Source organism: Ceratina calcarata, unplaced genomic scaffold (genome assembly GCF_001652005.2).
Source record: "Ceratina calcarata isolate Rehan_Ccalc_2016 unplaced genomic scaffold, ASM165200v1 scaffold59, whole genome shotgun sequence".
Classification (NCBI taxonomy): Eukaryota; Metazoa; Arthropoda; class Insecta; order Hymenoptera; family Apidae; genus Ceratina; species Ceratina calcarata.
In genome coordinates, this window is record NW_017177130.1 from 480,405 (window position 1) to 500,951 (window position 20,547).

At 40.5% G+C, this 20,547-nt stretch overlaps 1 protein-coding gene across 6 annotated transcripts in view; it reads right to left on the reverse strand.

Moving 5' to 3' along the window:
* Positions 1-7,730: 7,730 nt before the first annotated feature.
* Positions 7,731-20,547, reverse strand: part of Pi3K21B (phosphatidylinositol 3-kinase regulatory subunit alpha) — a 32,715-nt gene continuing 19,898 nt past the window's right edge. For 5 of the 6 annotated variants that reach the window (XM_026817632.1, XM_018032795.2, XM_026817633.1 and 2 more), the window contains 11 exons: positions 17,099-17,342; positions 16,421-16,519; positions 13,776-13,961; positions 13,317-13,445; positions 13,012-13,219; positions 12,691-12,927; positions 12,304-12,628; positions 11,975-12,219; positions 11,727-11,903; positions 11,402-11,656; positions 7,731-11,241 (listed from right to left, as the gene is read on the reverse strand). In XM_026817632.1, coding sequence (XP_026673433.1) covers positions 10,944-11,241; positions 11,402-11,656; positions 11,727-11,903; positions 11,975-12,219; positions 12,304-12,628; positions 12,691-12,927; positions 13,012-13,219; positions 13,317-13,445; positions 13,776-13,961; positions 16,421-16,519; positions 17,099-17,342 — 2,403 coding nt within the window. In that variant the 3' untranslated portion in view covers positions 7,731-10,943. Of the gene's footprint in view, positions 11,242-11,401; positions 11,657-11,726; positions 11,904-11,974; positions 12,220-12,303; positions 12,629-12,690; positions 12,928-13,011; positions 13,220-13,316; positions 13,446-13,775; positions 13,962-16,420; positions 16,520-17,098; positions 17,343-20,382; positions 20,534-20,547 lie in introns of those variants that run through there. The other variant, XM_018032796.2, reaches the window with a different exon arrangement.

Here is a 20,547-nt window from a genome sequence, read left to right on the forward strand (position 1 = left end):
GAACATCGAGTGTGTAATTTATAGCCATGACGTGGCTCGATCGAATATATTTCAGCGAGACAATAACCGATGAATCAATGATTTTATTCATAGGGAACTCCGCGAGAAACCTCCACACGGTGAGATCCGTTTGTGGTGACCCTAAATACAATCCTTGGAAATGGTACCAGGCAAAAAACTACTTTCAGAATCTCTGCATTTCATCAAATGTACGTTGATCTCTCAATAATTTAATGCATGTGTTAATGATATGTAAAAATGGCTAAATTTCTGATGAGTAAATGAATGAAACGTATGATGATTCAATGATGAATCAGTATTGTACTCTGACACTCAGAAGGTGCCTTAGAATTCTAATTTAAACGAGACCTAATATATTCAACGATCGACCACTGTATCGGGCGACGAAAGGCAACGGGGGAGGATCGGATGCATAGAAAACTCGGCGATAGTCAACGTTGGTCTGCGGTTACCGGGAATAGAAGTGACAGCCAGTACCTGCATAATGACTAGACTGCAGCCGAGGCAATGCGGCGCGCAAGCTCGCTACGCGGATGCACACTACCAATCGGAACGTTGTTTCGTCGCGTCAGCCACACCGTGTCGCTGCCGCGATGCTACAACTATAATTATTATAGTATAACGTAACCGGTACCATCGCTTGCTTAGACTTCAAATGTATTGTTTTGTAAAGGGAGACACGCAATTCCTCGTCGTCTTTTAATCCGCGATTTTAAATATAACTCTCTCGATTTTCCTATTTACGATTCGAACTCGCGATTTTCAATTCCTCGCAGTCGTGATCGCGTATTAATTAATTAATAAAATAAAGGTAAATTTACCTTTCTCATCTTCCGCGATGTTGTTTCTGGAACAGCTTGCAAACAAGCAAACTTGATAGCTTCGTATGAACTGCTACGATCAGAGCTTTCATTCCAAACATTGTACTTCACCTTATATTTTACCAGTCCTATTAGTCTGTACTAATTTTTGGCTCCTAGCTATGGTTTCATAGGATGATTCCAATCCAAAAGACTAGTCACTTATTAGGATAATCTAACGGAGTCCTAAGACAAAAATGTGTAGACATAAATAAAGATCTTATTATTCAACTTGAGGATTTTCATAATTGCGAGCGTCTAGTGTGCCCAATTAGATATGTTAATTATTTCCAAAAACACCAATACTTCGAAATTTAGATTTCAGATTTTTCTCTTCGATAATTATTATATTCTCGAACGAAATCACGCATCACCAATATGTATCACGAGTTCGCAGGTAATTATTTGAAACTGATGCACTTTGCGTGCTTTTTCATATTTTCACATAGCAATGTATGTCGAAATGAAATTAGTGAATCTCAATAACGTTGAACTGATACATTCCTCTGCGTTTTCCTTTATATTTTCACATAGCAATGTATTCCGAAATAAAATGAATGACTCTCAATGGAATGTTATAGGAGCATTGTACTGATGCAGTCTACTGTGTTTTTCTTTATATTTGTACACAGCAATGTATTCCGAAATAAAACGAATGAATCTCAATGGAATGTTATAGGAGCATTGAACTGATGCAGTCTTCTGTGTTGTCATATTTGTACATAGCAATGTATTCCGAAATGAAATCAATAAATCTCAATGGCGTGTTATAAGAGCATTGAACTCACTCGAGATGTAATCGTACAATACTTTATTCAATGAGCTGTTATTCGGATGTCTTGGATCTGTAGGAAAGGACACACAGTAATATGAATTGATTGCAGGAAATAACGTATACCGCCAGAGTTATAAGTAAAACATATTAATCATATGCAAATATAAATTATTTTACAGGGTAGAACTACGAAATAAACGGTACAATATGAGAATGACCGTTGCAAAAAGCGAGTAAACAACGTTCATTGCACCACCAGTTTTCATGCAATTGTGAGATCTCTTCAAAGTTTATTATGAATTTCCATGTACTCGATTGAAAACGCATGAATGAATGGTACATCCACACTCATATTACATTTTGAAACCAAGCGTTTTCAGTCAAATTCTAAAATACTTCCATCATTTGTAAGTATGAGAGGACTGAGGAATTGCAATGATCCTCAATTTGGAAAAATTAACACATTCAAATTGTACTCAGCATAGAACGAATAAGTCTGATCTCACGAATTATTTCTGCAGTGCATGAAGACTTCGCAAGGGCATGAAGACAGGTCGGTCCGGTAATTAAAATCTGTATTCTTTGTAGTAACTGATACTGCGTGCACACTCGATCACAATACACGAGTACATACATATGTATATTCGTGTCCTGCTACGTATACGTTAATACGTATTACGTGTCCTGTATACGTATGTCCTATATATATGTATATATGTGTATATATATATATAGGTATATACGATACATAGATCGTTCTAAAATCGCGCATGCATCGGCTCATAGATCTATGAGTATATATATGTGTATGCACCGTTTGATGATTTCACTTCTTTTTTCCCTTTTCCATTGTCTCATATACAGGATATCACAGAACACACGATTTTCCATTGAAGGTATCAAAGAGTGTGAAATTCTGAGTCAAAAGTAATTCTTCCCACTGCTATTAACTAAGTTATTAATGATAAAAGTGGAACAATGACGTGTCCGAATAAAACTTGTCCGCTGGGAGACACGACGTATCCTTCAGTTTTGTAAGTTTTGATTATGCTGACAATTAAAAACTATATTAGGAAAAGGTTCTCCAATAAATCCATAAAATTATCCTTATAAATAAAATTCCTGAATATTCAGATAGAAAAATTATTCAAAATATTTTGAAGCGTTTTACAGTGCTCGGCCGAGTTGGTTAACGAAATAAACGGTACAATATGAGAATGACCGTTGCAAAAAGCGAGTAAACAACGTTCATTGCACCACCAGTTTTCATGCAATTGTGAGATCTCTTCAAAGTTTATTATGAATTTCCATGTACTCGATTGAAAACGCATGAATGAATGGTACATCCACACTCATATTACATTTTGAAACCAAGCGTTTTCAGTCAAATTCTAAAATACTTCCATCATTTGTAAGTATGAGAGGACTGAGGAATTGCAATGATCCTCAATTTGGAAAAATTAACACATTCAAATTGTACTCAGCATAGAACGAATAAGTCTGATCTCACGAATTATTTCTGCAGTGCATGAAGACTTCGCAAGGGCATGAAGACAGGTCGGTCCGGTAATTAAAATCTGTATTCTTTGTAGTAACTGATACTGCGTGCACACTCGATCACAATACACGAGTACATACATATGTATATTCGTGTCCTGCTACGTATACGTTAATACGTATTACGTGTCCTGTATACGTATGTCCTATATATATGTATATATGTGTATATATATATATAGGTATATACGATACATAGATCGTTCTAAAATCGCGCATGCATCGGCTCATAGATCTATGAGTATATATATGTGTATGCACCGTTTGATGATTTCACTTCTTTTTTCCCTTTTCCATTGTCTCATATACAGGATATCACAGAACACACGATTTTCCATTGAAGGTATCAAAGAGTGTGAAATTCTGAGTCAAAAGTAATTCTTCCCACTGCTATTAACTAAGTTATTAATGATAAAAGTGGAACAATGACGTGTCCGAATAAAACTTGTCCGCTGGGAGACACGACGTATCCTTCAGTTTTGTAAGTTTTGATTATGCTGACAATTAAAAACTATATTAGGAAAAGGTTCTCCAATAAATCCATAAAATTATCCTTATAAATAAAATTCCTGAATATTCAGATAGAAAAATTATTCAAAATATTTTGAAGCGTTTTACAGTGCTCGGCCGAGTTGGTTACGTTCCTTTAGCGTTTAACTTTGTTAATAGGGATTGAAGGAAAAAGTGAGAGAAGCTTCTAACTCAGGATTTCACCCACAGAGTAAAATTTGGGCATTCTGGGACATCCTCTATTTATGACGACAATAGTATATTTTACATACAAAAACAAAAAGTTTTATCACAGTGGAACAGCATACATTCGTTAATAACTTAATAATTGCACATCGATAACCCCCTTATTTTGTGATCACTTCCATCCCCTAATTTCCCACCCACATACCCCACATGTCTAAAATCGCCAAATGTTTCTCATCCTTCTTTTCCATTTCTGCCCGCACCTCCCGGAACAGAATCCATTCGTTCAAATGATCTGTTATAATATAATCATCGGTCATTACTTCGAGGCGAAACCATTATACATACCTATGCACGTCGTATTTATTTTCACTCGCGTTCACTAATACAAACACGAACACAAAAAACGAAGAAAGAAAGTATTGGCAAGGACCTAAATGGACGTGTACATTAAGTTCGTTAATACTCGATCATGATTTTTATATTTTTTCTATCAAATCACGAAACTCACTCTTCATTGTATGAATTACAAATACTAGGAAATCCCTTTCTCTTCTTTTTTACACCCTTTCATACAATCTCTCTGTCTGTCTCTCTCTCTCTCTTTCGATCATTTTTTCTCACTCCCTCATCTCTCTCTGCTTTCCTTCTGGTCATTCTCTACCGATCTCGTTTTTCGTATAGCAGTGTCAAGAGAATCATTATATTATAATTATTAATTCGTTACGTTTTATTATATATTGGTCTACGGCGCATCTCCGATTATTACACTTTCTATTTCCTATTAGCTTGTTATCACTACTTGAAACCGTCGACCACTCACAAAAAACGGATTGGTTTCTCGATCAAAAGGGACGTATAGCAACATTCTAAATTACTCCTTACGCCGCAAATCGTCGTAATCGAAATTTTTTTATTAGTAACTGGAACCTGAGAGTTTCGCCCGCGGCTGAACCATCAACTATAATACGCAGTGCGTTCATATATATATTATGTAAATCGGGAAAAGGACCACTAATGTCTTGCGACACGTCGTCGCGGTTACGCTAAATGTTATCGATACGATTTGATTATCAATGTTTCGCAGATTATAATTTATCTGCTTGAAGGCTCTTCCTCTTCACGTGGTAGGCTTATCTCGGTAAGCGAATCATTTTCTATCGGTCATTTTTCTCGAAACAAAGATGAATATAGTCGTCCGTCATCGATCAATGATCATTCAGCCAATCGAACGCCACGTTAACACTTAATGACCGTCAATATCACTCACTCGCTCTGTCACTCTCCGATTCATCCAGTGTCCCTCCCTTTCTTTCTCTTCTTATCTTCATTTTTTCACTCTTCCCATTCTCCACCTGTTCACTTTACAAAAGCTAAGGCAACTTTTACGTGTTCTCTCCTCTCGTCATTGTCCCGTGTCTTCTTCTTTTATCGCCCTTTGAGTACTCTTTCCTCACCCGGTGATTTTGGTATCGCGAAGACTTTTCGAAACGACGTTCGCTTTATTCTTTTATATCAATCTCATTCACCGAGCGTTAATCGAATTCGTAAAAAAAACTAATACCTGTGTCGAATAACCCAATTGTTCGAGATTCTCGAAATTTTGTATTGTTCTCCTACGACTCATCGACTTACTGATATTGATTTAAAAAGGAAAATCCTTCATAGATCATCAGATTGAATAAAACGTTATAATGGACGGTGGAGCCAAAAGTGGTAAATTATTACTTATTAACATTTTGAAAGAAACTCATCGACTTACTGGTATTAATTCGTATAAGAAAATCGATAAAAGTCAACAAATTGAATAAACTATTATAGTGTAAAGTAGAGACAAAAGTGGTAAATTATTAATCATTAATATTTTGAAAAAAACTCATTGACTTACTGATGTTAATTTGTAATAAAATCGAACAAGACTCATCAGATTGAATAAAATGTTGCAACGGAAAATGGAGTCGAGGCGAAAGTGGTAAATTATTACTCATTAACGTTTTGGAAGAAACTGTTGGATCGGTACTACCGAGAAATCTTGTATTAGATCGCAAGTATCTCCTTTTATGCATTTTCTTCAATTTATTTTTGTATAAAAGAGCCTCACCATCGCAACTGGAATCCTATACATATATTTATATATATACATCATGATGTGACATTGCATCGAGCAAAAACATTGCACGATCTTCTTTATTATGCCATAAAATCTTAAATGAGGACACGTCGCCCTCGACTTGAAAAATACAAAAAGATTCCGTGGGCGTTAGCCTCGGCCGGAAATATAATCGATTTGTCGCCGAAGTTCGGCTGAAAAAAAGATCGACTCGGGTCGACCGCGTAGGTTGAATGGTTAAACGATTGAGGTGAATTAAGTCCAACCGCATTATTGGAATGATTGATTCAATGATTCTCTTCGTTTCGTAATCTAACAAGGGGAGACTCGGACATCTAGAATTTTAACGTATCTCATGTGGTACAACCATGCCTGCTTCAACGTTGGGCCCGACGCTCAATGGTTTTCGAAATATTAATTATAAAAAATGAGCCGATGCAAGTACATTAAGCTTTGCCATCGTAATAGTATCGAACTTCATATAGCAAAGTTATAAAACGCAGTTTTCAAAAGATTTAAGAGGGAATTACTGAGTGGAGATTAGATAAAAATACACGAGATGATTCATAATCAACTATTGGCGTCTATTTATACTGATATGATTCAGTGTGCTTGTAAATTAACAGAAAAATTTCTATAAATATTAAACAAGTGCATTTTTACCAGAAATCAAGCATTTAGATGTTGTCAATTTTTTTTAGATGTCGAATGGTGCTGCGAATTTTATCGTTTCGTTATATTAATAAATATCATATGTATTGGAATGTGAAAAATTTGATGCACAAATAATTGGGAATGGAAACGAAATAAGTTAGATTACGAGAACCCAGTCTGTTAAGAATATTGCAAATTTCTATTACGGTAGCAATTTGCTGTTCCATGCATCGGCACGTGTTGTTATTAATATTCCGAAACGATCGAATGTTGAACCGAACACATACATGAGACACATCAAAATCTGCGTTCCGACCTCCCCTTGTAAAATCTATTATTCTTTTGAATTCTTTTAAGACTCGTGAATTTTCTCCGTTTTACTGTTCGTTGTACGCGCAGCATCGAAACATTTATAGTCGTTGGACTTGCTTTACCCCACAGTAAAACGATCGTTTACACGTGGGCCTCTAAACGTTCTTCCGTCGGCACTTTCCGGGTATGAAAAACATACCGGTCTGTGTGACACGACCTGTCAACGTACACGCGTGCACACGAAACGGATGGTAGACCCGCGTAGAACCTTTCGTAACGACAAACCACAGAAGCGAAAATCGGCGTGCTTTGAAACGATTCCAGGCGGTGTTATGCAATGATCACGTACCGATGCCAAAATGAATTTCTCTTTGTTGCACAAATAGAATCACTTTGTTCTCTCGATTACATTTACCACCTCGATCTGGCAGGATACACGTACTCTTTCTATTCTGTTGGGAACATTAACGAATGTCCACGCGTGTACGTTCCTCACCTTTTCTCTGACAATATGCAAGGAACGCGCAAACTTTCTGAATCTCATGCGTTTCAATGCTCATATCCACGTTCTAATCGTGGAAGACACGATCATCAGGATTCGCCTGCCCGTAAACGACACAGCGTACCGTTACGATATAATATATATATGTATATAACACACGCACAAATATATTATAAATAATCAATTAAAGGTTCGTTTTTTCAAAGTAAGCAAAAATATATATATATATATAATATACATATATATGTTTCTCATATATATTTTCTCCGTTTTCTTTCCTCAATTATCTTATTTCTGTTTTCCTTCATACTTTTACATCAAATATTCTCTCAAACAGTATCATGTGTGCCTTGAATTTTTAATCATCTTTGTTTCACATACGCGAACACCGGTCTCGCGTATACACGTTTAATAGCTCGATAGCGTTACGATTGTTGTGTGTACTTATCCGACTGTATTCTTACACGTGTGCATCGTGTCACTTCAGCTCCTGAGACGGGACGACGAGAACGAGCCGTGAGAAAACCAACTTTACGCGAGATCTCGTTAGAAAAGGAAGCTGAATTGAATCAGCTCGGACTCGCCGTCGCTTACAGCTATTCGTAACACGTGGCACTCGCACTTTCGTCATATCAAATCGCACGTTTTTGTTCAATTTCTTACTATGTACGACAGATCGTTTCTTTCCTTCTCTGAGAATTCAGTTGTCGAAACTGAAATTAGACGTTATTCTAGTTGTCGATTTTAACGTAGTCCTATTTCTTCCTTCAGTCAAAAACGCCGCTACGATATTCTTATTCGTCATTTTGTTAAAGAGCAACGTTAAAATCGAGACACGTACGGAAGAGAAGAAACGACCTACGAGAACAAGCAACTGAGAAACAATCGTTTGATCGAGAGATACAGTGAAACAACGATCGAATGCTGCACCTGCACGCGATTAGACGACCACGAAATCTATATGTAAGCCTATTAGCGTCAGGGCACTTAAATTCTTTCCACGTATAAAAAATCCTATCCTACCTGAACCTATGATATTCGAAGCTTTTAGGATGAGCAACGAGCCTTCTCTCTTCCCTAACAATCCACACCTCCGTTGCTCAGACGTTCCGTGTTTTCCACTAAATCTACCATCCCGTAATTATATGCGCGCACGAAATGAATAAAAGTGACAAATGATTAAAATTCGTCGCAACTCCAGTCTTTTCCAACTTCGAAATCACTTCTTTTTGTCCTCGACCGATCGGGCCGACTTACACATTTATCGCTCCGTTTCTTTTGACTATGAGACTGAACGAGAACCGCGGAAGAAACAACGGTAGCTCAAGGAACTTCGGACTCGAGTGACCGCTACGAGTCGAGGGACCAGGACACGCGCGGAAATCGACCTCGATACACTTTTGCGATTACAGACCGCAATGTAATACGCAAAATTTCTCGAGCAACGATTCCATGGTAACTGGCTCCGTGTCGCGATTCCTCGCGCCACCGTCATAATCTTTCGCGACTCTCGACGCCCTTGAGATCATTCGTTAAAACAAAAGCACAGCGAGGCTTTAATTATGCGCTTCGAACGAGAAGCGACCTTGCCTAAATATTCGCGAGAACGTATTACACGGACGTTTCAAGATAAAATAGAATACGGGTGATATCGAAACGGGGCAGACGTCTCGCAGGATAGTGAGGCAAGTTGAGTCTAAAAAAGAGAGGAGCATGACGAAACGAGTAACAGTCTGATGCGGCGTATTAAAAAATGTAACGTATAATTAATAAAATCACGAATGGCTTTTGCACGTATAGTCGCAAAGTAATCCTATATTATACTCATGAACATATATTAACGCGCGTATTATTTCAACGGTCACGCGCTTCAATAAATCTTAAATGAACGAAAAGAACAGTATATAATAGTATAAGATGAAAGCGATTTTTAAAAAGCAATTGGAAAATAATAGTCACGATAATATATATATATATATCTATCTATCTACCTATCTACTTATCTATCTTGTTTCTCGGCAACCCGAAATCACAGACAATATATTTATCTTCTCAAGAAATGTTCTACATCTCTCGCTCTCTCACTTACAGCTTCTTGCACTCTCTCCCTCTCGTCGTGTTCAGCTACACGCTGTAGCGTATACACAGATCTGGCACAGCACTTGAAATTGAACGTATATTAAAAGAAAGCCCCCGCGAAGGCATGTAAAATCTTGTTTCGTTGTGGCGAACGATCGAAAGCGGCACATCGGGCACGTTTAAATGAGAAACTGAACTTAATTATAATAGTATTCGAAATATCTGAAAGGAGCCTCATCCCTCAATGGCGATATCCTTCACTCGTTATTATAAATTACTACATTCTGTTTAAAAAGAAAATATTTCGCAAGCGTTCAGAGGGCTCAATTATTATCCGTCTCGCGATGCGTCTATACTCTAGTATCACTGTCGGAGACCAACGCTTCGGTCGTGTCGACGTAAACGGTGCCCCATCGTAGCGTACCGCGTGTGTTAAAAAAAAAAAGAAGTGCGGAAAGTATTCGCAGGAAACTATCGAAGAAGTCAGAAGTACAGCGGTCTATAAACTTGTTCCGTTTATCCACATGTCCCGAATGGAACCGATCTGTCACCATCGGCTTTACGACAGATCAACATCGAATTGTTTTATGAAATGCAACTATCCTAATTACTAATCGAAACTGCGAATAGTTTGAGCGTGGTCAGACTTATATTTCATTCTATATCTGTTTCGTCTGTCGAATTGCTTGTAAGACTAGATTGTTACTATTATATGCCTCTGTTATTCTGACGTGTTCGATCGAGTAAGAGCATCTTGAAAAGTGTAACGTAATCGACGTTCCAATATCTAAACGCGAGTCTCCTCGTCTCGAAACGATCGAAAGAAAATAAAGGATTAATCTTTCTTATGGCTTCAGGCACAAGCGCCAAATTGCATTTTCGTATTAGTCACCGACAAGACGTGAGAAAGGCCTGTTTACAGACCCCTCTGGCCAATTGGAAACCTACCCGATGTTGTATCAGCCCTGTTGATCGAATTAATATCTTTCACCGCGCCATGGTAACATTCGTAATTATTTTATACGCGTATATAAATTACACCTCCTGAAGTTTACTACCGCCACTGTGTTAGCATCGCGCGTTGTAATATCAAAACCCCGAGTATACCTCGTTCGAGGACACGTTTATACCCCACCCCCCTCATCGTATAAAAATGGAACAATAAATTGTCGCGCGTTAGTTACTCCCGACATAGTATCACCGCACCGATTAAAAAAAAAAGCGTACAGGAATTCCACATGAACGATTCCTAGAAAAACTCGCGTTTCGAGAAACATTCCTAAACAAAACAAAAAATCGTGGCCACAAGAGAAGAATTCCGTGTACACGATCTCTCCAGTACCTTCGGAACTCTGCTGATTTCGACGTACGCGGACATTACGTGTGCGCCATGAAATGTTGATTTTCAAGGGGCCGCGTCAGCTGTAATTGATCCTGCGAATGCATCTGCATCTGCAGCTGTCTTTGTTGAGCCTGCAACTGCGCCAGTGCCGCGGGCGAGGCAAACGCCGGATAAGCCATGGTCGTGTTCAGCCACTCGTTGTGCTCCTCGAGGGAATTCTGAGCGTAGTGTAGCACCAAGTGTTTTAAACTCTTGTGGATATTGTACGGCTCGGCGAATCCGAATCCGCGTTCCGTACCGTATATTATGCAATGGTTCACCGTGCCGTTACACCTGTTTCAGAGATCAGTTGTCAGTAACGACTAGACGGAAAATATTTCTAAGGAACTAACTACTCGATATTGACCCTTCGCACTCGTGTTGGAGACGAGAACACGAAACAACGTTCAAAATGAATCGAGCGCAAAGAGTAGATATGTTTGTAAACACGTACACTATGGAAAGGGCGTATTGTCCCGTTCTCGATGTTCGAACGAGGAAAGTACCATCGGGCCTGTCGGCCAGAATTCGATCGGCTTCGGGACGGGAACACTCGATGTGTAACCAAGTCTTCTCATCAGAGTGAACTTCAAGATCGACTTCTTGAAGATCTCTGTACACTAGGTCGCCCAGCACGTGACTCGACAGCGAATGATTCAATACTAGCTGGCTTATTTTATTCTGCTTCATACCGTTCTTCTTCAACCATCTATAACGGAGAATAACGTTTATCGATTGTGATTCGAAACAAAGGTGGTAGTAGACCAAATTATACGTACATTAAATGCTTATCCCTTTGACGAACGAGCTGCAGTAGTTCAGGTTTCATTTTGTGCATCTCCCTTTCGAGAGTTCTACTGTAAGCGATCTGTTCCTTCAGACTGGTATCCAACTGTTCCTTACTGTCCTCCAAAGATTTCAGTCTTCGTTTCAACAATTCAGCATTTTCAGTTAACCTACAAAAGTAAATTGTTCAAACTTTAAGTTCATTCTATTATATTAAGCGTAACTATTATTGGACACTCACGTCGATATTTCGTGTGGTTGAGCTTCCTTCTGGTACTTTTCTTGCAGCTTCATTTGATCCTCAAACATTTTGATAGCCTCCGAGAAGGCTTCCAACGCTTGCCGCTTCAACTGCACCTCGAACGACGTTCTACTGTACATCTCCGAAGACTCCTTGTATATTTTCAACGCCTCGTTTATATCTTTGTCGAGTTCAACATATTTTTGTGCAACATTCGTCATGTCCATACTTGCAATTTCATCATCCTAGAGAAGCAAATGAAAAATATTAAATTCAGCAACAAACTAAGCTGCAAACTAACAAAAGTGTCGAAATATTCCTAAGATTACCTGCTGAAACCTTGACACAGGATACAACAACTTAATGTCCAGTATCAAATTATATTGCGTCAGGGAACAATTCCTGTAATGATCCACCAGCTCGATGACCGAATGAAATAGATACGGCTCCGAGAAGCCATACTTCCCGTTACGTTGACAGATCTTGATGAGCTTGTTCGTCCCACCTTTACGCAATGTCAACGTATATTCCCCACCCTTTGAAGATGCGTCGCGTACCAAAAATGTCCCGTCCGGCGAATCGATCATCTTCTCGTTCACTTCGTCCCTCGTGATGTCCCCCCAATACCATTCCGCCTCCTGCAGCGTCCGTGGCCTATTTCACAAAATACATATTTACGCGTAACAACCAGATCGTAGAATAAAAAAATGGTTTACCTGTGAGGTTGCTGTTGTGACTCCTTATTCTCGGGCATCGACACCGATCGATCCAAGGAAGATGTATCTTCATCGAGTACGGAAAGTGGATCTAGAACCAGGAATTGTGGCCTAGACACTTTTCGCGGTGGTAGCTGCGGTGGACTCGCGAATTGTGGCAGTTTCTCGTTCCAGTCACCGTGTAACAACAGCACCTCGACTATTCGTATATGCGCCTCAATATTGTGGACGATTTGCCTATAAAAAGGAGAAAAGGTTATTGAATAGAACGAGTCGGTTAATATTCGGACACGTGAAGATGAACTGAGAGGACATGCTTACACGATACGTTCCCAAGGAGGCCTGACGAAAATATGACACAGCACTTGTATAAGGACAGTAGGAGGCTCCGTGTAACCCCTTCCGTGTTGTAATTGACAAATCCTACAGAAATGAGCCATCAGATGAAACAAGGTACTACGGTGATGTTCCGGAAGTTCCGTGACGAGTTCTCCAAGCCGTGCAGCGCATTGCTCGTCATTTTTCGTATCTGAATACATGACGAAAAAGGAACAAAACATGTAACAAGGATTTTTTTTATAATAAAATAAGATCCTATTATTTTCAAGTTCGTTTACGGTACTCACTGGATGCTTCTATAAATCTGTCATAAAACTGTACAGGGATCACAGGGTCTGGCAGCTCACGTAGAAACTTTTTTAAAACACTCGCTATGCACTGAGGACTATACGAATTCAAGTCGGCGTTATGCACATCTGAAGAGTTCAAGAAAAATATAAATAGTTATCGAAACGTACAATGGATTAATTGGAGGTTCAAGGCCGCAACTGGTCAGCTCGATTTTGACGTGACTAATCGGTTCCTAATCGTTCGGAGCAGCAAACAGTCACAAATGATATGACAGTCTATTAGAAAAATTCATTCTTTTGCAGTCACGTCGAAATCGAGCTGACCATTTGTTGCCCTGAACTCTTCAATTTGGGATTCCCCGATATAATAAGGGCATAAGGAATATAAATTATATTAACTATTTATTAGTGGTACAGACACTATTTACGAGAATATAAAACAAAAATAAGATTTACCGTCGTTCAACTTTTGCCGCAACTCCAACGTTTGTTCATTAGGCGGGCTACTGTGATAAACTTTGTATAGGTCCAGGGTACTGTCCTCGAACGCCTTCTCTTCCAAGGCATTTGTACATCGTTCCACCAACAGTGGAGCTGAACGCGTAGAAACATCGAATTGCGAGCACAGTTCAAGACCGAACACTGTACAGAAAAAAATGTCCAGCTGTAAATGTCAATGTTATGTCAAACGCTCCGAGTAACAAAGATAGAATAAATTACTTTTCATCACCCCGAACTCGTGCTCTCTGTTTACCGAATAACCAGACATGAATATTTTAACAATTTTATGACTACGTATGCCCCACAACAATGTAAAATCGTACCTTGACAACGGGATAATAAATGAATGAAGGAAAAAAAAGAAAACCGCGCAGTCTTGTGTTGCTATTCTATATCACCACGTGGAGGAAGGGAAGCAACGTGTGTTCTTCAGAAGTGAGCAGCGGCAAAAAGTGTCCCTTGTGTTAGAGACAGAAAAAAGGTCGGTCACCCCGTCTGTCCTTGTCGTCTATGCACCATTAGAGAAGGACAGTCGGGGCTTCCGATTCTCTATCTCTCTCTCTTTTTGCGGGACGTTTTCACCTGCAGAGTTTCGTATAACTCGCTTCCTTTATGTGTATTATCTCTATGGTGCTCTTGCGGATCATAATTGCTTTTTCGCGAGGAAAATACAACTTTCATCTGTTTTACATGCGGTCTCGAATTCGATCGCGAATTATTAATGAAAAAAGGCGCTAGGGCAGTGCGTGATCAAAGAGGCAAAGGAACAAGGTAAAAAGCGACGAAAAAGTAGTATCTTCGAAGATTCTTGCAAGAATCCTTTTAAATATCAAAAAAAGACAAAATTCTTGGGAAGCCCGAAATGTTTGGAACAACCTATTTAAAGGAGAAATAAGCGTTAGGCAAAAAACGACTGCATTAAAGAAAATGAACTGATTTTTCATTCTTCGCGAATTTTCAGTTTCCGATCCGTACTCTGTCATCGAAAAGCGTGAAAGCACGAGAGTGATCGCATTTTCGTAAGAGCCGCACAAGTCGTGACGACTCGGCGTCAATATTTCACACGCCACTTGTACAATCAAAGGCGTGTGCGCATACATTATAAGAAGGAGACCAAGAACTAGAGAGAGAGAGAGAGAGAAAGAGAGAAAGAGGAGAAATAGAAGACGGAGAAAAATGAGACGCAAGTGGACAAGGCGAAATACGAAGGAAGAGGAGAAGAGACGAAGAGTTTTACGCTAGGGAGCATGAGAAGGAGAGACAAATTTATTTTTACGATCGCAACAGTGGCATCTTGTTCATTTGCAAGCATCTTCTATAGCCTCGACGAGAGAGAGAGAGAGAGAGAGAGAGAGAGAGAAGGAGAAAATGAAATTAAAAGGCGAGTATGGCTACCTTGCAGTACTCGACGTAATACATAGGAATTTAACGCGGCAGTCGGGCGAAGGTCAGTACGGAAATTGGATGTTCGCGACGACCGTTCGACTGGCTACGGAGTCCTCGGACGAAAGCCGCGACGTATCGGTGGATTCGCGAGAGGCCCCGGTCCTCCGCCACAGTGTTCGAAACGGCGATGTTTCGTTTTTTATGAGCAATACATAAAAATGCTTTTATTACGCTCACGAAGCGACTCGCTACACTTTCCTTTCGAACCGAACGAAATCCCTTATGTACGAATTTTCAGAAAAAATAAACAGGTCTAAGTCGCCTGTTTTATAGAGATGATCGCGGTTTTATAGCAGACCGGCGTCATGAATAATGTGACCGCGCGAAGACGCGACCCTGACCATTGGCGCCGTTCGCAATTCTCTAGCACGTTCTCTCCTGGCGAATCGTGCGATCGACGCGCGATGCGACCGACGATATAGCGAAACGAATCACTGCTCCTGCTCGTGAAATGGAACGCGGCCATCGTGTAAATCCGTGGCTATCGCTCGGTTTTATCGATTATACAGTCGTTCGCTCGTGCTCGACGACTATTCCGAGAGTAGCCACGAAATTTCTCGGAAAACTGTCTACGTTCACACGAATACCGACGACGCACACCTATGCATGCGCCGGTCAATTTAAATAACCCGTGGGCGTTCAGCAATTCGAAAGCGACGATGATTCTTCCGTTGGTCGTACGCCCGCAACCGAAATACAAAAGATAAAACACCGACCGGACGCGGCTGGTGAAATAGCATTCTTCTTTTTTTTTGTTCTCCCCCGCCCGCGACCAATAGTGATTTCAATCGAAAGAACCATGAATATTTAGTTATTCAGATATTAGAGCGACAAGTAATGCGCCACGCCGTATGTCCTTGCTACAAACTTCATAATAATCGTCTATGGCGCGCGCGTGCAAAGCAGTTCCAGCCGGCGTCAGGCCGCGAACGCGATTCTGATGCAACACGGGAGATAGTCGACTGAAAGACATCTGAATTTTTAAATTGTTTCCGCATTTCGTCTATTAACGTAACGAAGAAGTAATGGCCGTGTTACAATCAAGTCGTATCAATGTCGCATTACGAAACCGGCCACCACCGCCTGTTGCGGTTGTGTGTCGCGCACGCGTATGCTATAGGTATACCGCGCGCTCCATCAAACGCACCACTTACCTGGAGTAAATCTGGGGACACGATTTTCCGAATAGACTGACACGCAGCTGGAAGGTAAACCTGTCGCTGTACACGTCCTATGAGCTACCAGGCCGCAATCTACAGCAACACAGAAACGATACTGTTATCGCGGGAAAATAAACATGATTAAATCCGTGTATTGACCTCTTAATTATTCACGTCACTACGACCGAGTAAATAAGAGTTGATCGATCTAAGCAACCAAAATTTGAAAATGCATTGGATATGATCATAAAAAACGGTGGAAGCATAACAAAATTAGACACCACGAAGTATGTAAAAATTCTTCAATTTATTTCAGTTGCAGGCCGAAAATCGTAAAAACCTGCGACTTTCTTAATTTTTAATCATTTGTAGCTCATAACGACATTAACCGATTTTGATCAAACTTTGTACATGTACATAATTTATTTGAATCTACAATTTTTGTTGAAGACTACAATAGAAAAGTTAAAAAATGCGACGTCCACTTTTACGACCAATAAAAATTTTGAACAAATTGTTTTGCACATTACATAGTAAAGTAAGCCTTCTAGAAACCCACAAAAAATTACGTCGTTCGGTTCAATGTTAAGAAAGTTGATCCGTTTTAAAAAGTGTTAGTCCCACTGTGTGTAATTTGAGAGTTGCAGTGGCTTTAATGCTGTGTACACGTACCTAAACAGAGAAATCCTTGATGCAAGAGACCTCTGAGGTATTTATGGCACTTGTCGCATTTCTCCAGCACGCTGAAGCTTTGAGGCATGAGGGTGTGGGGCGAGCTACCACCGGCGGTCGCGTCACCGGAGGACGCGGTCGCCTCCGCCGACGACGCGGCGCTCGGGCACGGAGACGGATTACAAAGCTCCTCGATGCAGGCCAAAATCGTTCTCTGGTGAAAATCGTCCTTGATCCCCATGTTCTGAGAATAAGACAAAAGAGCCATCGTAACAAGAAGTCAAGCTTTAACTTTAACATCTCTTACAATAGTGAAATACCAATAATATAGAAGTCAGAAAAACGAGATATCCTACCAAGGAGTAGAATGTTGACTCTAATATTTCTTGATTGGTGAAACCCTTACAACTTAGCCCCACGTAAACGCGTATTACCATGTTTAATTATATTATTACCATCTTACGTATTTCCACGACTTATGTATTTTCCAAAGAAAAATGAGGTAAACAAGATTTACCTCTCTACCCATATAGTCAACGAAATGGAATTTTTAGCGTTTAACAGCGGAGGAAAATCGGTTAAAAATACCGGTACTCGTTATGTCAAAAATTTACGAGGCCCATGGCAAGGCGCCCGCTCGTGTCACGCAAAAAAGAAATTCGCTAACAACAAGATACAGTTATGAAGTCGGGCCGTCGTAACGCAAGAAATATAACAGACATAAACGTCCGAGAGAGAGAGAGAGAGAGAGAGATCCTACGAGAGAGGAGACCGGAGAACCACCGGCTGGCTGCCACCCTCGTCTTTTTGCCACGTCAGAACGGAGACTGAGATCGTTTCGCGAGTATGAAAAAGAAAGAATCGTTCAGGAAGCGAGACCTAATTGTTCGACGCCAGGAGGAATCCGGGGCGTGTAACGAACGGGTAGACGTTACGTGATACAATCTCGTAAAAGAGGGTGAGCACGGCGAGTCGATAGTAATTTATAGGTATCGCAACGTCTCTGGTGACTGGCATCCCCAGGTTCTCCGCGGTTCAATTGATTCTCCAATCAACAGGTGTCAAGTACACGTACGACTGCGACGAACACCTGTGCGCACATAACGCGACGAAACGGAACTTTTTATAATCGCGCAGTATCATTGTTAAATATTACAGATCGCTCGTCTTCGGCTCGTTGCCTCCTTCGGCAGAATTTTCACATCGTATATCTATAATTCGATCGGTCGAAATTACGTAACGTGGGAAACGTTCCAACGAAGAGATCGTAAAACGCATAGTAAGATAGCTGAATACTTCGCGAGGGCAGAAGCGGACGTTCGTCTCGCGTTGATATCCGAACTCGAGGCGTTACTTCCGGCAACGACTGACTGGCACTCATTTCATCGAAATTATGGTATTCAGATGGCCGCGCTCTCGCACGGTCTATTTTAAAATATATCGGCGCCATGAGACGCATCATGGGCCAAACGTTTATTCTTAGCTTGACGCTCGCGCGTGGTCAGATTCGAAGTATCGATATAGATATCTATGTGTATGCATGTCGTACGCGATACGAGGACCAGCGCCCGACTGTCAAAATTGACGCGTAAGATAAATGTCCCAATTTCTACCCATCGACCCAATTTCTACTCACTGCCATATTTTTCTAATTAATAATGTAAGCGGAATGGAACTTAGGCTCTTAGTTAGAAAATATTATTTAGAAATATATATAGATAGTTATTATTTAGAAATATATATAGATATATAATATATATTAGAAATGTTTATTAGAAAAATGTTTTTTATAATTGGCTTGATTGACAATGAGTAGAAATACGGACATTAGAGGTGTGCACTGCAAGCCTTCATTTTAGAGGAAAAATTGATTGTAAATGATTTTTTCCTGACTCATCTGAATGTACATTAAACACCACGCGTGAAAATAATTTTCATTATCAATTTTCACTTATACTGTATTAAATATAAATATTATATTGTTTTCTTCAATAGCTGGGCAGAAATTGGAACGTTAATTATTTTATATCGCATCTAATCCCGCCGCGTCCAGAGAGGCGAAAGCTCTCTCTCCGAGGAGCCAGATGAGAACGCGAAAAATAATTTGCCAGCACCGCGGCCGGGGCAAGAAGCGTTTGCGTTTTGCTCACGAACGAGAGATAAGGTGCCGCGGGATAATACGTAATTCATCAAGTTGACATCCGGTGCAGTGTGCAGAGTTAATTATAAGCGCATCAATTCCGTCGAGTTCTTTCGGAGCTGAGAGATAAGCGATGCATCGTGTCTAGTGGTTGTTAAATCGTTGCGCTCCGAAGAGAATTGCGTGGGAGTCATCGTCTGTTCTAAAGCAGTTAGAATGTTTCCAACGATTGTGTTGAACCAACGGGAATTTGTTAAATGTTCATTCGCGACGCGACATATCGTTCTTTTCGGTGTTTCCAATTCGTTAGAATTCGACTCCAACGGGTTGGAAATAATTTCCGAGTGAACTTCGACCTAAGGTACGACGGGGACTCAACGAGGTTCGTTTTTTTCTTTTGGGCAGGTCTCGGATACCCGGCACGAAGGACGGTGCGAACGGAAACCGGACGATTTCTCGCACCGAAAGGATACTTCCAGACGATTTACGAGTCGATTAGCATGGTAATACGCGATTTACGCCCGAAATAGCCTTGACCAAACGAGTATTTTTATTTTCCTCGTCCGAACGCCGATCGTATCGAGACGTATCACGACTAAATTCGATCCTGGCCAGGACTCGTAACGATTCCAGCAGGACGAATTCTCGGACGAAGAAACGAGTCGCAGCATTTTATTACAGTATAAAAAAGAAATCGACGTTTATTTCGTCCCGTCGCTTAGAAACTCGACGAGCGCCGTTTATGCATACACAAAGAAATGCGTTATCACGCGTTAAGAGTAAAAACCGGCAAGAGATAATGCCGTACGTACATCTAATGCACCTACGCGAGGCCATCTTTAGAGATAAGAAAAAATATTTGTCGAGTAGATATTCCTGATAATCGATACGCGGTCCAAAATAAAGAAAAGAGGCAAGATAGAAAGAGGAGGAGGATAAAAGCGAATCAACTGTAACGCACAGCAGACGCTATAGGGCAATTACAGGGTCAACGGGCCAAGGAAAACGTCGCGTCGCGTCGTCCAGATACTCTTGAGTCGAGGTCATCGCCTTTGAGCGGTAGCCAAAAAATTTTTGATCTCCCACCAACGCGGTTCCTTCGCTCGAAACGGAGAAAGAGACAATCAAAAAAGAGTTCACTTACCATAAGTTTATCCTGATCCAAGAAAGGAAGGTCGCAACCTTTGATGTCTTTCGACTTGAAAACGTCCGCATAGCGGTAGAGATTTAGGGCAGCCATCCATTCGACCACGTTTAGAGACGTCCATTCACTCACGGGCTGTAGAAAAGACCGCGAGCACAGATTAGA